At 44.0% G+C, this 18,491-nt stretch overlaps 2 protein-coding genes across 2 annotated transcripts in view; one reads left to right on the top strand and one right to left on the bottom strand.

Annotated features, from left to right (window-relative positions):
• Positions 1–18,491, bottom strand: part of LOC115095348 (C-type lectin domain family 18 member A-like) — an 80,850-nt gene that overhangs the window by 49,862 nt on the left and 12,497 nt on the right. Inside the window, 1 exon segment of the mRNA XM_029608889.1 lies at positions 4,668–4,913. Coding sequence (XP_029464749.1) covers positions 4,668–4,913 — 246 coding nt within the window.
• LOC115095349 (fibulin-7-like) overlaps positions 1–18,491 on the top strand; it is a 158,593-nt gene that overhangs the window by 4,204 nt on the left and 135,898 nt on the right. The window lies entirely within an intron of this gene.

The following is an 18,491-nucleotide window of genomic DNA, read 5'->3' on the forward strand; positions in this document are numbered from 1 at the left end:
GGCTTAAAGCTTTTTGAAAGAATCAGGTTTAATCATTTTTTGCAAGGTTAAATAGTCCTTTCTGGTCATCAAATTCCATAAGTTTGGACCAACATCTGACAAGGCCATAGCTAGCCCATGCTCGTAACAGTCTAAACATTGATAAGGTGGGTATTATAAGGAAAGCCTTTTTGGCTGAAAGCAAGCAACAAGTTGGGATCTAGGGTTTCAAATGGTTTTGAATGTATCATGGTCCTATGTCATTTAAGGATTTAAAACTTAAGGGTTGGAATTAAAGATTCTATCTGACATTTAATGGGGAGGCAATCCAAATCTAGTAGAATAGAAGTGATCTTGTCAAAACGTCTTCTACTGCTTAATAATCGAGCTGCTGCATTCTGTACTAATTGTAATACACGCATCATCCTTTGAGGAAGATCAGTGTGTAAAACCCTGCAGTAATCCAGGTGAGCCACGACATAAGCATGGATAACTAAGATAAAGGCAGCTTTAGCAAAGAAAGAGGGCAGATGCTTGACTCTATAGAGATCAAAAAAGGCTGCTTTTGTCACTGATGCAACTTGAGCTTCCATGGATAAAATGAAATCTAAAATAACTCCAGGCTGCAAACCTGGGGGCTAAAAACACTCCAAAGGTTAATGTGAGCCTTAAAGTCCTAAACAGTGATGGATTTAGGATTTAACATAAGATTTGCTATGCTGGGTCAGACCAAATGTCCATCAAGCCCAGCATCCTGTTTCCAACAATCCAGGTCACAAGTACCTGGCAGGATCCCAAAAGGTCGATAGGGATAAGCAGTGGATTTAATAAACAATGGTTTATAGATTTTTCTTCCAGGAACCTGTCCAAACCTTTTTCATCACATCTTCCAGAAACGAATTCTGGAGTTTATTTATGTGTTGAATAAAAACATATTTTCTCCTACTTGACTTAAATGTATCACCTAGTAACTTCATTGAATGTCCCCTAGCCTTTGTACTTTTTGAAAAAGAAAACAACTAATTTCCCTTGGCTTTGTCCCATTAAATGTCTATCTATAGTTTCAATCCATTGTTCCTGATTCTGACATCAGACTCACCGGTCTGTAGTTTTCTGGATCACCCCAGAACCTTATTTAAAAACCAGCATTACACTGGCCACCTTTCAATCTTCAGGTACTGTAGCTGATTTTAATGATAGTTTATAAACTATCTGCAATTTCATTTTTCAGTTCTTTCAGCTTTCTGGGATGTATACCATCCAGTCCAGGTGATTTCCTACTCTTTAGTGAGTCTTCCCTAGGCACTGCTGTGCTGTCACTCCCCCTGCCCCCTCAATAAGGTTGGACAAAAATGAGTATAGATTCTAAGGCACCGCCTCATAGTTTCCTGTGACAACTCAAGGGTAGAATCAGTGGCAAAATTTGAAAATTCTTAAGGACATTGATAAACATTTTCCATCTTTTATTTTGCATTATAAAAATAAAGTAGTTTTCCAACTTTGCTTGTATAATTCATTTTCTTTTTAGTGGGAAAGGAAAAGAAATCTCAAGTATCAGTACAGGGAGGAGATCTTGGGACTGGGGAGAGGAGAAGGGGACAGGGTGAAGAAGGGAGGAGAACCGGGAATGGGGAAGGAGAGGGAGAGAGAGGACTGGGAAGGGGGAGGGAGAGGGGAGAGAAAGGTGGAGAGAAGATTGGAGAGGGAGAGGGAGAGGGGGAGGATAAAAAAAAATGGGAATTTCAGAGATATGGGATGGGGGAAAGGGAAGGATTTTCTGGGATTGAGGGAGTAGGAAAAGATGGAGGAAGGAAATTCCAGGAACTGGGGATGGAATCAAGAGAGGGGGAGGGGAGGGGAGGGAAGGAAGAGGTCCTCTGGTCCTGCTCCCCCTTGCATCCCCTCTCTAAACTCCCATCCGATATAGCACACACACACATACACACCCCCTGGTGGTACCATTCTCTTCTCTTTCTCACACACAAACCTACTATGCCCAGCTGATTCCCTCTGATTCCCCAGCGTCTCTCTCTTTACCCTCTAATGATCTCCTAATAGCCCCTCCTAATCTCCCCAAAATGATTCCCCTTTGCGCTGACTGTGCTAGACTCATGCCTTCTTCTCCCCCATCCTGAATGACAGAAGGGGAAGGGCTGGATTAGGGAGCAGAGTAGCTTTTCTTTGCTCTGCTTTGTCTGCTCCAGGGTCACCCACTCCCCTTCTGTTCCTTGCATACTTCCTGGGAGAGGAGGGGCTGGATCAGGAATCAGAGGGGTGCTCTCTGCTGAGTGAGATTCAGCACAACTGAAACTGCTGCCCCCAGATCTTTGCTGCTCTAGGCACAGGCCTTTGTGCCTATTGACAAATCCCGGCCTACCTGTTAAACCTCTGGTTTTGAAGGATTACATTTCAGCTTGTTTATTTTCTGACAACTCATCAGTTTTGCTAAATAGGCATTCAGCTTTAATATTGCCTCTTCTGGATCTGGACAGGCAAGTAAAGCTGTATGTCATCAGCATAGAAGAGATACCGAAGAGCAAAGCCCCTAACCACCTGGCTTAATGACAACATGCATATACTGAAAAGCAAGGCTGCTAAAATAGATCTCTGTGGTAACCAAATAAAGCTTTATCCAGAAAAAGAATTTTATTGCTGTCTTCTTAAAAAAAAAAAATAACTTAACCATTGCAGCGCTGATCCTCTCACTCCTAACACAGATACATGAGTAAATAAAATAGCATAATCAAGAGTGTCAATGCCAATGATAGGTCTAGAAAAATCAACGAGGAAACATGTCCTCTATCTAGATTCAAATTCAAGTCATTCACTAGTATGGTGTCCGTTCAAAAACATTTTTTAAAGCCAGACTGCAAATGATCCGTAAACTATTGGAGATTAATTGCAACCAAGTAAGGTCAGAAACAGGTAATGATCATAGAAACCTAGATGATTTTGACAGAAAAGGAACACTCGGTCTATCCAGTCTTTGTGCCAGCCTTCTGTGCTATCACAGGTCTTACTCAATCTGTGGTCTTCTCCCCCCTTCCTGCTTTTGTGGCTATCCCATGCATGCTTGAATTCTGCCACCGTTCTCGCTCCTGTTATTTGTAGGCGAAGCCTGTTTCAGATGTCATCCACCCTCTCAATGAAAAATCATTTTCTCCCATGCCTTTCGAGCCTCTCTCATTTCAGCTCCATATAATTACCCCATCTCCCTGAGCTTTGCATTCAAGGAAACAGGATGCCATCTGGTACCTTACAGAAGCCTGCTAGCTCTTTGAATTTTTGTATTATATTTCCCTTTTTTTGTCTTTCTTCTAGAGAATATATTTTTAGTTCCTTCAGTCTCTCTATGGGGCCGATGCAATAAAGTCGCGTAAAAAATGGGCGCTGAACAGAAAGCCCCTGCTCTCTTTATGCACCCCAGGCACCCCCAAGGGGGCGCCATGCAATTTTTAAATGAGGGGGTCGCGTTAGCAAGGACGCGCTAGGGTCATCCAGCGAACCTGGCGCCTCCTTGCTAAAGCAAACCCAATCTGTTTTCGTGACTGCCATACGCCGGTCACGAAAATCGACGCCGAATTTATCGACGTCGGTTTTCCTTGCCAGTGGACAGCCACGAAACCCGACGCTGATAGACTCGGCATCGGTTTTCCTTACAGGTGGATGGCAGTCACGAAAACTGACGTCGGGTTTATCGGCGTCGGTTTTCGTGATGGGTCCGACTGTCAAATTTTTTTTTTTTTTACTTTTGTTTGTTTTATTTTTCATCCTATTTAATATCACAACGATACAAAGAGCCCCTGTATAAAACTTGTGATATTAAGTAGGAGACAGTACAGAAAAGCAGTTTTTTCTGCTTTTCTGTTCTTTCTTTTGATGCGCACAGCTATTAACGCCTGCTCCAGGCAGGCGTTAATAGATGACAGTTAAATGTGCGTCCAAGACGCACATTTTTTTTTTTTTTTCATCGGGAGTGAATGCCTAATAGCCTCATATCACATGCATTTGCATGTGATGAGCGCTCTTAGATTCCCTCTGCGTTGGACGCGCGTTGAATATGCGCTAATCCCCTTATTGCATCAGGGGATTGATTAGTACCTGTTCTACCCGCATCTGACTGCAGGTTAACAGTGCGGCTCCTATGTATGGCTCTCCTTTGCATTAATTCTACTGTAAAAGTCAGGACCCTCGTTGGTTTCTGTCTGAATCCACTTCCCCTCTTCCCACAGTCATTCTCCTGTAGTGTGTCCTTTTTTACACTGCTTCTCATTTACATGTTGTATCGGAGCACACAGGGATGTTGCTGAGTGCACATCAGGAAAACGTGCGTCTGATTGCATTGGCTCCTGAAATTGTAAATTCTTTTATACAGGGGCTCCTTGTACCAGTATGTGAATATATATATTGTATAGCACTCTGTACACGACTGGCTTACTAGGTCCTGCTCATTCCTCATAGAAATACAAACCTGTAGTGCACATAGATTCCCGTGGAGTATTCCTCCCCTGTATGGGGTTCCTCATCTATACTTCCTTCTCCGTAGGAGATCCATCCTTTGTACTTACTGCTCTGTATTGCATTCTTTGTTTTTCCTTTTCTGTCGGGGACGCATCTTATTACTACTTATCATTTCTATAACGCTACAAGATATCCTTCTCTGTAAGGCTGTTCTCTCTCATCCATACCTGCGTGTAGTGACTGCAGGTCGTATTTTCTGAGCACTGGGCCAGGTGGTAGTTATACTGCTGTCCTTCTCTGAACCAGAGATCTACGACGTCTGCAAAAGACATGGATCTGTCAGGGAGGACGTGGATGTTCCAGCCAACGTGCTGAGTCTGGGTCCCGGCCGGCTGCTGACCATGGGAAGAACTGTCCAGAAGACAGCTGGCTGCTCTCTCGTGTGCTAGCTGGGCCAGTTTCTCACTCCATTCCTACCAAAAGGAAACAAGAGTTTAGAGCCAGGATTTCTGAAGCAATGGGGGCCATGAGCAAGTTGGGGATGCAAGAAGACATCGATTAAAAAAATAAACATTCATTACACAACCTGGACAACATAGAGAAAATGTAATAATTTCCTGGGCATACAGGGTATTAGATAATAGGCAGATGCAGTATCCATCCACATATATAATATAGACATCACTGAATAAGATCAGCTGCAACAGCAGTGCTACCAACTTGATCTATCTTGTCTTCATGATTTAGTCCAATCCTGTTTGCTAGAAACATAATTGTATTGATACTCCAGCTCATCTTTCTCTTATGGTTTCTTTATTAGAAGAGGGGTTAGGGTTCAGGTCCTGGTGGAAATGTTGGCCTGCCATTCTCTAAAAAGAAACTTTACTAGGATGGGAGAAGGGGGTGGGTGAAAAAGTGAAAGGAAGAGAGCGAGATAATTGTGAAAAGGAGATGAAGTGGCAGGTGAGGGGAAGATGGAAGGATAAAATTAGAGATGGTAAGCAGGTGCTGAGAGAGGAAGCTAAAAGAGAGAGAAAAGCAAAAGAAAAGCAAGAGACGGAGAGATGGAAAAGGAGGCAAAGCACAAGAAAAGGTAAATTGAAGATGAGAATCAGTAAAAGGAGTCAGGTGAAGACAGATAAGATGAAAGAAGAGAAAACAGCAAAAATGGTGCAATGAGACAGCAAAGGCCTGGATTTATCAAAATGCACTAAATACTGCATGTGCGTGCTGGTGGCCTATGCAAAATAGGCATGCCAGTGTGTGTAAATCTGGCAGGATTTTAAAATCTACCCATATGTGAAGAGCTAAGTTACTGTAAATTATAATAACTCTTTTGCACTTTGAGATAAGTGTGGCATGTCCTACATACAACCAGGGGGAACCATAGAGAAAGAGAGAGAGACTAGCCATAATGTACCCACACTAGATAGGTATTTATATCTCTATGGGAGACCTACCTAGTAACTCGAAGTGAGGTTTAGGTATTAGTGTAGGGGTTAGGGGCCACTTTGACATTCAAAGTGAGACGTATGAACAGAACAGTGCTCTCTTGTGAAGATTTGATGACCCTCGGAGTGAGGAAACTCACCCAAAGATGAGATTTGTGCAGTGTTGTCTTAACCTAGCTTGATGTTACCCAGGTAGAGAGTCCATCAAGCTAGGTTGAGAGAACATTGCACAAATATCTTTGGGTGAGTTTCCTCCCTCCGAGGGTCATCAAATCTTCACAAGAGCCCCTTTGAAAATTCACTCTGTGTAATGTATTTTAGTACAAGTGACACTGGTGTTTAAACTATTAGATATAAATATAATTAATTTATAATTTTTCAATGATGCACGTAAAAGCTGGCAGCACACTGCCCTTGGTAATTCTGTGTTCTGCAGGAAGAGCCTGATGGCTAGTGGAGGCATACCCTGAGTGGTTAGAGCAGCAGGATATACATCAGGGAAGCCAAGGTTCCAACCCCACTGCTACTCATCATTAGGTAAGCTCACCCTCTATTGCCTCAGGAATAAACTTACATGGCCATGTACTACCAACAGCCTTAAAATATATATCCAAGCTGGAAGCACTTTTTTTTAATGCACGCACAATCACCTCTCCTGGGCGCTCCATGCGATAGACAAATGAACCACTGTGCTAAAAAGGACACACTAAGGATAAATTGTGCATCTCTAGTGTGTCCACAGCATCGGGCGGCTAGGAGAAGTGGCTGAGCGCAGGTTAGGAAAACGGATGCTCATAAATTCAGAGTGTCCTTGTCCTAACCTGACCGCCGGCAAGACATTTTTTGTTTTATTTCATGTTGCTGCTTTTTGTGATTCCTCTGACTTAATATTACCACGATGTTAAGTCAGAGGAACCACAGAAAAGCAGTATTTTCAGCTTTTCTGTAAATGTTTGGGGCTCCTCAAGACCAACACCAGGTCCAGGGCTGGCATTAATTTATGAGGGTAGGCAGGCACACATTTATTTTTTATATAAGGGGGTGCTAGCTAATAGCCTCATCAACATGGAATTTACATGCGGTGAGCACTATTAGCCATGCGCTGGTTTGGACGCGCATTTTGGACACCCTAATCCCCCTTTTTTGCATAAAGGGGTTATGGGCGCATGTCCAAAATGCACGTCCAACCGTGGGTTAACCTGTGAACGAGCCTGAGCGCACGGATGGTATTGATAGATTGTGAGCTCTCTGGAGACGAGGGAACAACTTACAGCACCTGAATGTAAAATGATGAAAAATAATATCAGTCTCCATCAAAATAAATGGAGAAGAACTGTAGCAGTAACTGCTGATTTATTCAAGGGCTTCAAATAAGGGAAACTTTAAGGGAGTGAAGAAGCATTTTCTGCCATTACTAACGTTAAAGCATCACCTGCTGCTTTGGTGACGTGGAGGTTGGGATTCACGGGCTCGGCAGACTGGGACTGTCTGTTTCTACAGGCAGGTATTAAGCAGGTGAAAAAACCGAAAGGGGGGGGGTGGGGGGCACCGGTTTTCTGTGGCCGATGAGCTTCTCTTCTTTTAGCAATCTTCCGGTGCAGCATTCTCACTCTGGGAAGACTCTGAATCGCTGAGATCCAGGCCGTTCTAAACCTCTTCCCTTTGCAAAAATGCGAGGCTAAAACATTAACTCGGATTTTCCTCTCAGGGCAGAACATGGAAGACCTCCCAGTTCTGGTCGGACAGTTCATGTCCCTGAAACATTAACTTTGGCTTCGTCTCTAACTTTTGATGTACCATTTGTAAATGGCTCGTCCCACATAAATCTGTTGCTGTTATTCAAGGGCTGGACCGCAGATTGATACGTTTTTCTTACTTTGAGCTCTGAACAGCACCCACGAACTGCAAATCCACGGACCAATCCATCATCCGCCATTCACCTCTTTCTGAATTAGCTCTTTCCCTCCCCCCCCCAACAACACTGCCAGCTAGCCACGGGCAAGGTGAGGAGCTATGGTTTACAGCAAACAGGAAAAGCAGGGACACAGTTCACGAGTTATGATGCATTGCAAACAGATTACGCACAGGTCTCACAGAACAAGAGAAAAATAAACACATCTCCAGTCACTGGCAACGTTACACTGCTCTGGCAAAAAATAAAGTACATTTAAAAAGAACAATCATGTCTTGCATTTGTAGAGTTGCTTGGTTTTCCCTTTGCATGTGTAAGTTCTCCAATAACTAGGATGATCCATCATATATAGCGCCAAGTCAAGAGGGCAGGGTCAGATTTAAGATTGTGGTGCCCATAAGCAGAGGACTGAGGGGGGAGGGGGGGTGGCATTTAATCTCATAAGTCACAGAAGAGGTGGGCGAGTCCTCATTTTTGGGCACCATCAGAATTTGGGGACCCAGGCTTGTGCCTTTGTTGCCTGTGCCTAAATCCGGCCCTGCGAGGGGCGACAAGCTGGGTGGCTCCTGCTGTTATTCTATTGCATGCATGGAGATTGGGTCCTGTTTCTCTTAGGGAACTCACAACTACAGTTCCATGCATGGCATGGGTGCGAGGCAGGACTGGATCAGCCTATTCTCGCTGGCATGGAGCTTCTATAACCACTCTCTCCAGAGCCCCCTCCAGGTAGCCTCCCCTACTGTGGTTCCCAGTCTTATCAAAGGTAGGCAGGGACTTGGAGCCCACAAACGAATAGAACGTTGTTTTATGTATTATCAAGACAGAGGGTACTAGGCCATGTCCATAAATTCTGAAGCACGGACTCACCGGTGCCCCAGACTGTGTACAACAGTGGTGCTCGGCTATCGTTACGCACGCAGTCCAACAGACTTAACACCCCCTGTGAAAAATAGAGCTTTCTCATCTTCCTTTCCTCCAATCTTACATCTCCCTTTCAAGCACAGCCATCACAGACTCACCGGAACAAGTATTCTCAATCCCTTTAATACCCTAAAGACTGCCATAATGCCTCCCTCTCCCCTCGGTCTGCTTAGCTCTGGGCTGACTGTGTTCACTGAGCTAAGGAAGTCCTTTTTTTGACTGCAATCATTTGTAGTTTGTGGCCGGCGTTTTGTTGCTTGACTATAAAGAAATATTGGGAATGCACTGTTGCGCTTTACTGTGTTATCTCCTTGGAAATGAGTCTGCATGGCCTTGAAAATAATTATCTTCCTTAGCGTTATCTGTATAAGAGAGCAAGCCCAGAGAGAAAGGGCCAAGCCAGGTCTTGCCCCAGCTCAAGGACGGGAAAGATATCACAGCCCCAACTGACCTCTCACTTGCCTGCAGTTACTTGCACCCACATCAGCAAAGCTGGTTTTATTTCACGCTTTACTTGTTGTTTTTGAGAGCATTGACGCTTATAGAAGTGAGAGAATGGCAAAATGCTAGCAGGTGCCGTGTAAGAGAGCTTCCAGCAGACACCCTAATGAGCTCTCTGCAATACTGAGCATCCGTTCATAGCTCTTGCCAAAGAACCTCAGCCCTGACCTGTAACCCTTGCAACCCCGTTATTCCACTATTGAGACCTACACACAGCTCTGCCAAAAGAACGCATTCCTGACCTGCAGTGCCGCCTGTGATTTTAGTACTGAGACCTACCACCCAGCCTCTGCCAATGCACCTCATTCCTGATCTGCAGCACTCCTGTTTATCTATTGAGAGCCACACCCAGCTCTGCCAATGTACCTCATTCCTGATCTGCAGCACTCTTGTTTATCTATTGAGACCCACACCCAGCTCTGCCAATGCACCTCATTCCTGATCTGCAGCACCCCTGTTTATCTATTGAGAGCCACACCCAGCCTCTGCCAATGCACCTCTTCCTGACTGCAGCACTCCTGTTTATCTATTGAGACCCACACCCAGCTCTGCCAATGCACCTCATTCCTGACCCTCAGCACCCCTGTTTATTTATCTACTGAGACCCAGTTCTGTCAGTGTATCTCAATTGTAACTTCTAGTATTGAGCCCAACACACAACTTTGCCAATCCTAACCTTGAGGTTTCACTGCCTTTTAATTCTGGGAGTAAGCAACATGGAATGGATCAACCTCCCGGGATCTGCTGGGTACTTTCAAGTGACACGAATAAGCCACTGCCAGAGACCAGCTGTGGGGCTTGATAGACCATTGGTCTGCCCACCAGCACCTCCTGCTAGGGCTCTGGAATCGATACCTCCATACACGGGCCGAGGCTCTTCAAATACATTATTGGCTTGGGATGTAAACTATAAACAAGAAGCTTGTGTCTCTTTATACACCTCCACTTTTGCAACACTTTTCTCTTAATCCAGTAACATACAGAGCAGTTCTCAGGAGAAAAAAAAAAAGAGATGGAGGAAATAATCCCATTAATTTCAAAATATCACCATTATAGGCAATAATGAGAATGAAGAGGGTTCCACTTTCTCACAGGTCAAGAGCCAAAAAATGTGTCTGTTTAATAAATAAGTCCCTGGTGTTCCTGTTTGATACAGCAGGAGGCCGTTCAGTCGGGCAGCCAGTGTTTCACTCCCTCCTCTTCCATGGGGCTCTGCCAGCAACAAACTTCTCTCTCCAGGGCCCGCTTGTACTGTTCATATACTGTGTAATTGTAAAACGTGATAAATCCCCCAAATAAAATGTGTTTGCACGCGTTACTGCACTCAAGCCGCTCTGAGCAGCTGTAGGAGGGAGGGAAGGATGTTCTTGTGATGAAAACAGCCCCCCTATATCAGGGCATGACCTTAAGCAAGCTGTTTACTCTCACCAGTTCTGGAGGACAAAGTGGTACAAACTAGGGTCCCGCATTACGAACCCTCTCTGGACAGGCTTATTTAACAAACTCAAAATACACTCCGTGGAGGGAAAGCTAGAAAGAAGGCTATAATATAAACACTTGCTAAGTCATTTGCCTGGGTAAAATATCCTGCCTGAAAATTGGCCTCCTCGGGATGGCTTCAAGCACCGAATACTGTGCACGCTTTTAACTGCTTGAAAAAGTCATTCCTGGGAGGGGGGTTTAGGGAGAGAACAGCAGGTGCGCATTCAATCTTCAGTTGTACCAACCCAGCCGCCCACTCAAATAGCAAGTGCAAAGGACAAGGGGACTTTGAAAATTGCCTACAAAGTCCATGGATACAAAAGTCCCCTAGACATTTCGGCAGGCTACCGAAAATTGCCCCCCCCCCCCCAAAAAAAGTACTTAAGGCTACAGAGACATATGGAAGGCTGCACCTCTCTGTCCAGCTGTAGATGGAACAATTTGGGCTAGAATAGAATACCCTGATTCTGGATGATATGACTACACTTCTTGACTGGATTGAGGTTTTATATAAAAATCTGGGGGGAAAAAAAGCAATTCAAATTATGCATTCATATCACTTACAACAATATGTATAGTGATATCTACATGTATTGCCGTGATGACAATTGGAAAATTCCTCAACAAAGACAACGTGGAGCCTCAACCCATGTAATACGTGTTGGGTGTGCGTTTGGACATCAGAAAGCCACGAATAAATTGAATTATAATTACAATATAGTAAACCTCCCATATCAGAACAGCAATAACTGTCAGCGCTCAAATAGCAACAATCCTACTTATAAAAGTGACAGAAGTCGGGTGGCATCTATAAACTAACTATTTATGAAAGCAATGAGCTTTCCAGGACAGAGTCACTTCATCAGATGCTGTGCCTTAGATGTTCTGCTCTGTTGTCTCTTGTCTGGGGAGGTGGAGAAGGAGGAAAAGAGGATAACAGCACCAACAGTGCCTAGGGGGTGACAGAACTTAAATCCGTCATTGATTCTGCTTCTATACTTCCGCCTCGGTAAGAGATTCCAACTCAAGCGAACACTTTAACAAAAAGCCCTGTGAAACTTGCACCTAAAAGTGGTAAATTTAAGACGTGAGTACAAGTTCCACACTGTGGGATAGGTAAGTATTTGACCTTTTCTGTGGACTCTGTCATTTCCTTTGAGAATTCACGGGGCAAATCCTTGGGCAGAAACGAGCACTTTTGCACATTTGTGCATGCAAACTGATTTGCAAGCTTTTTGCACTTTCTTGTGCTGGCATCCTATGTGACATGAGGACATGCAAAAAAAGTCCCCCTGTGTAAGGCTGTTTATATGTAAACTTGTGTTGGGTGCAAGGGCTGCACAGTGGATAGTCAGTAGGTTGCCAGCATTATGATTGGTTAAAGAATCCACAGGAATGACAGGTCCATGTTGTACCATCCAGATAGAAGCAGTAAGACAGTTTGACATCATACACATATAGGGGCAAATTTTAAAAGCGTTGCTCATGCTAAAAGGCCCATGTACACGAGTATATGGGCTGTGCATGAGTGACGCATATTTTAAAAGCCGCTAATTATGCACACATATATGCGCGTGCTTGAGTAATTAAAAAAAGGGGTTGGAAAAGAGGAGAGACACTGGGCGGGGCATAGGCATTCTGGGCGGGGCCAATAGTTATGCGCATAAAACCGTATTTTAACCCTGGCAGCTGCAGCGGGCAGTGGCTTGCTAGATGTATATATTTACTGCTAATGATGTGTAAGTCTGTAGAAATCACTTTTAGGCCTAATGCAACAGGGCGAGGGGTCTGGGTCAACTGGGGGGAGTGCACGCTAAAGAACCATAAGGGTCTGGATGACCTCGAGATAGTCCACCAGCTTGCCCAGTCTAAGTGGTAAAATGGGAATGCTCTTCAGGCAAGCATGTTTGAAAACCGCCTACCTGCGCGTGTTAAAGCCGACGAAATCTTAAGGACGATGTGCAGAGTAGGTCTATGTATACGGCACAAAGTCTGTGGGTTAAAAGCACAATGTGGATTTTGCACCAAAGCAGACAATCTGAACATTGCCCCTGATATCAAAGATAATCTGCAACGGTGCTCTTTGCTATAGCTTTAAGATGCTCCTGGATATTGGAATCCTCAGCCTTCAGCACCATCCTTCACCGAACACGTGACAGGCAACTTTGAAAATGTATCTTGCAGGTTATTTGGAACATGTGGTGGGAATGAGAGACACTTTATAAAGCCTCATGCAACAGACTGAAAAAATTAAAATGGTCATTTTAGTGTTGCCAACTGAACTCCATGTCCTCATGGTACGTTCGTTGTTTCCTAGGACTCTTAACTGCTAATCTAGAGTTTTCTATTGTTTGTGGGCCCAAAGAATGCATTCAGATGTGAATTTAAAAAAACAAAAAACAGGGAGGTTCATATTTAAAGGCATTTAGCCCGAGAACTCGTCCCGTAGACCTGTCCTAAATTAAGCTGGTTATTCTTATCCGGCTAACTTTAAAATAGCTGTATATTCAGCTGTGCTGCTGAATATATGAACTGAGTTAGCCAGATAAGTTTATCCAGCTAACTAGCCGAGCCACACAGCAACTGAATATGTTTCTCCATGACTGCAGCAACATTTCATGAGGACCCAGTTAAGTTTAGTAAAATTGTCAAATTATAACCAAAATACATGGACCATTCCTCCAAATCAGCTGCCCCAACCACAGGCATATTTATTTAGAATTTTTATATTCTGCTTTTCCCAGTGGATGATATTCAGGTACTGGAGGTACCAGAGGGATCACAATCTAAGGACCTCATTTACTAAGCATGTTTCCCATGGAAACAGAATGGGAGAAAAGCCTTAGTAAATCAAGCCCTAAGTTTGTATCTGGGGTAACAGAGGGCAAAGTGACATGCCCAAGGTCACAAGGAGATTTGAACCCTGGTCTCCTGGTTTATAGCCCACTGCTCTAACCACTAAGCTACTCCAGACAAAGAGCAGCATGATGAGTCCTTGAATAGAAAGATTAAAGTTACAACACCAGAGGGATCTGCGAGAAAGTGGTAAACTTTCCCCATTCTGCGATTTAAGTCTCCTCTGGGACTTGTTTTCAAGGACTCTCACTTTCGCTCTGAGTTTATGACCCGTGTCTTTGTCCATCCCTGGAAGACTCAGCAGCAGAACCAGCAGAGTTAATTATTGTTGAAGAGCAAAGGCCATAAACAACCTCTGAATAAAACAGAAATGAAAACGCGAAGGCAGGAGACTCATTAATTCAGAAAATTATTGTGGGCACAGTAGGAGTGCAGCTTCAGAATGCAGTTGCCCAGAGTACAAGAGTAAAGATAGTGCCTGGGCTGCTACAGGTGCAAGTGCCGCTACAGCCATGGTTTGTCCATAAATATCCATGCGCCCCATGTGCCTGAACTGATCCATTATTAAAAGCTGGCTCTGTCACAATAAGCTATCACTAAATCCAAAAAGAAAACTGAAGTAATAAGTTTAGGTTGTCCGGTTTATTAAATTCCCCTTTGATAATCACGTATTGCACATAGCTCAGAAAGTATGAAGTCTAGGTGTCATCTCTCTCTGACCCTTCCTTGTCCGTGCAGCCACAAATCAAAGCAGTAGTACAGAACCTCCTTTGTCAAACCAAAGCTCCTCCGTCATCTTAAACCCCTCCTCAATCCTATTGATTTCAGAAGTCAATAGTTCTCTCAGCTCTCGACCACTGCAATTCGCTATATGTAGGCCTTTCACAGAACACAGTTAGGCCCCTGCAAATAATTCAAAATGCCGCCGCACTTATGCTTACTGGTCCTAGCATTCATTAACACATCTCCTCCCCCTCCCAATTACTGTCGCTCCATTAACTGCCAGTACAGTGGTAAATATAATAGAAGTTGGCTGTCATAATACACACAATCTCCTTAACAATATCACTTCTCCTTGGATTATTCAACCCTTAGACTTTACGTTCCTACCAGAATTCCATCCCCTCGTACTGCGCGACTTTCTATGACACCCAAGAGGGCTTTCTCCATAGCTGGGCCGGTTTTATGGAATTCTCTTCCTCCTCCCCCTGTGCAGCTTAAAAGATCTTAAAGAATTTTTTAAAAAAAGCCTTAAAAACATTTTTATAGAAAGCAGCCTTTCCAGCAATGCCAACGCACTTTGCTCTTTTTTCATCAATATCCAGCTCTGCAATGTAGCTAATGCAGCCCTAAATATAATGTTTTGTTATTTAAAGCAGCATTTATAGGTTATTGTTTGTCTGGAAACTATGTTATTGCTTACTTCTATTTTATGCATGTTTTTATGTACCCAAACTTTGGAGGGAGTGGGTAACAAGCAATTTTAACAAGTAACCGGCTTACTGCATTGTTATCCTCACCTCTTCATTCTGCTTTTCAGTAATTACAACCCAAGTCATGCATAATAATATTTACAACGATGATTATTTCTATTGTTTGATCAGCTTACACCGCACTGTGCAAGATAATGTATATGATCTCAATCCCCTTTCCTCAAAGAACTTAACAGCATGGGTTTGAGCCCGGAGAGGTTAAGTGACTTATTCAAGGTCACAGTGAAAGTGGCAGCAATAGGAGAATAAAACAGGGATTTCTGCATTCTCAGCTCTGCATGCCATCCACTTTGCTTCACTGTCAGCTGTAAGCAGATTGCTCTGTAGCACACACAATTCATGTTATTAGCGTAAGGTTTTCCAACATTACAACTTCCAGTCAGCTATTTCTAGTATTTTAATAACTCCACATGCATGTTACTTGCATGAATGCCCACAGAAAATGTTTCGAGGGGGGAGAGGAGGTGGGACATAACAAGAACCTTTTGGAAACAGTTACAAAAACGAATAAGTCATTAAAATCCAGGGGCAGGGGAGTGTGGAAGACAGATCCTGAGGGAAGTAAACTTATCTCTGCCTGTCCATTGTGGTCTCCTGAAATCCTGGCCAGCTGTGGGGTCAACAGGACAGGCTTGGGAAGCCGTGGCTTGGTACATAGGGCCCTTGGGTGGTTAATGTTTTGAGGAAGGTTTTGGGGCACGTGTGTTGGGGCTATAAAACAGTCCAGTGAAGTGCATTGGGCAGGATGGATTTTTCTCTGCAGGACTTGGCGAGAAGAATTTCCCAAGTCTTTAACCGATATGAGAGATTGCCCTTCCCGATGCCGGAATGCTGGCCACCGTACTGGGGCAACAAACCTCAAAAAAAGGTTTAGTGCTACAAAGAAGGCATTCAAGCCCTGAGAATTCACGTGCGCCTTCAAACATAATATATTCCAAAGGGAACGCTGCAGATTAGGTATTCCATAGTAAAATATTCAGGTGAGAATCCTGCAGACTAGGCACTCTCTAGTTTGGTATTATTCCACTGATGCCTCAGATTGTGCCCTCCCTAGTGTGGTATTCCAATCTTTTTTTTATCTCTAGCCCAGCAGCTTTCTTTTGCTTCCAGCTCAATGATTAAAACATATTGGCACTTAATTGTTCAGATATATATGCAGCTAATAAATAGCAGCACCTCTATACGCATTTTTTGAAAGAAAGGTAGATATTGTTTTTACAGTACAGTCTACAGCTGTAGGATTAAAAGGACATCTTTGGAAAGTCCTGTACTAAGGATATTTCCCATGGACACTGGATGGGAGAAGGCCTTTAGTACAAGCACCCCGAAAGTGTCTCAATGTGATCAATGCAAAACAATTCAATTTTTGTTGTCTTGTAAGGACCCCTTGTATGTACGAAAAAGGGAATGTATCTTGTGGAGTGAGGTAAGAGATGGCATGGTCCTATGTGATGCATCTCTCTGCAAAAGGGTCACAATGGCCTAATCCAGGAGAGTAGAGTCCCTTAGGGGATGCGAGGCTTTCTTCTGGGGCACAGATGGAAGCACGGGGGCATCCATTTTGCTTGCGCTCTAGAAACGGACAAGTCAAGAAAGTTAGAAACTCTCTCTCTGAAAGTCGACAGCAGCAAAGGGCTGTAAGAGTTTCCACAGAGTGAAAGAGGTTCCCTGGGTGCTGTGGCTGAGAAGCTGCCAGTGCCTTCAGAGCAACTTCTCAGGAGCGTGCAATGGGAGTCTCGTAACGTCCTCTGCAAGGGGAAGCTGGAAAAGCTGAAAGCTCACAGAGGAGTTTAATTGGCAAAGTGACAAAAAGAATCTCAGGAGTTCAAGTTGCAACAGCATTAATTGGAAAGGAAGTGGAAAGAGGAAGGTACTGGTACAAACTCAGGCATTATTGTTCGCTAACTGGGTCTGTTTCTAGAAATGAAGTAAGAGAAAGTCTAAAAGGATTTCATTCTGCATCCCTCACCTGCAAGTTTTGTTTTTCCCGCATACTTAAGGATGGTTGGTTTCATATCATTTTGTATCCACTGTAACATCATTTGTATTGAACTAACATAACAGTAAAGAAAGATTTGGGGAAGACAGAGACTTGTCCATGTCTTGATTCACATGTGGAACCTTGAAGCATCAGTAGGGCCCCAGAGCAGATGCTCTTCCCCTATGGAAAGAGCCTGAGAGTTGCTGGGCTACATCTTTTTCTCTTTCCATCTTATAACCTCCCTTCCCAGATGGCATATCCGGGTGGCTTTTAGGGAAACTCTGATCGGCCTTAAGATTGCATCCTTCAAGGTGCATCTTCAGCATTACGTTTTTGTTGGTAGCGGTCCCCATGGTAGTAGCAGCTACCCTACCCTACCCTCGCTAGGCTTCAGCATCTCCAGACTGGACCGGCCTGAACAATGGGAAATTCAGAGCTATCAGATTATCGGAGCCAGCTGAAGCAAACCACTCCAGTCCAGGATCCCACAGCACTGCTTTCTCTTGGTATTTGTTTTAAGGGGAAACACAAACACATCCTGACTTACTCTTGCAGGTTTAAAGACCAGTTATAGGTCCCTTCTCCTCAGGGTCAATATAGGGCTTTGGATTTAATAGTTATTTAGCAGATTAAAAAGGCAAACTCACAGTTCCGTCTGGTCCAGGTCAGGGCACAGATAAACTTTCTACAATAATACAAGGCTCAAGAGTCCTCGTGGCTTGGCCCTCAGTTGACCTGGAGTAAAACATTTATTGAAAAAGCTGACCAAACCTCTCACTGAATGGAGTGACTCTTTTTTCTAACTGGGACTGAGAAGAATTTCAGGTGACCACCTCTTGTGGTTCCAACTGGTCTGTTTGATTTTCAGGAAAAATATTTACAAAGTCCGGTCCTCTGGGAACTCCACGGTAACTGTATATCAATCCATGCTTGCAGTAGCAATATAATATTACATGGTAAGGGCACCCTTTCTGGGTGGAACTATGCCAGTTTAAAGTTCAGATTCATAAGCACCTCAGGGCAGGTCCATTGCTGGCCCAAGCACTGCCCCAGGCACTCTGGAAATGGGGGGTCAGTCACAGGAGACAGTGCCCCCCTTGGATGATGCACTCACAGTCCAGTGGCCATGTAGGAGCTCCGGAAATCTCCTGCCACTAGAACCGTGGCATAGAGCAGTGTTTCCCAACTCTCTCCTGGAGGCACACCCAACCAGTTGGGCTTTCAGAATATCCATAATGAATATGCTTGAGATAGATTTGCATACATTGGAGACCCAGGGTTAAGAAACACTGGCATACAGTGCTGACAGCTCGCCCCCTGACAAGGTGCACTGGCACTCTTCAGTCACCCATCTTACCTGCATCAGAGGTAACTTTTCAAATCCCAGAAATTTTAAGGCATTCCAGCTAAGGGATCCTGAATCTCATGCAGTATGGCAAAGATTATTACTCACA

This window comes from Rhinatrema bivittatum, chromosome 7, assembly GCF_901001135.1.
Source record: "Rhinatrema bivittatum chromosome 7, aRhiBiv1.1, whole genome shotgun sequence".
Taxonomy (NCBI): domain Eukaryota; kingdom Metazoa; phylum Chordata; class Amphibia; order Gymnophiona; family Rhinatrematidae; genus Rhinatrema; species Rhinatrema bivittatum.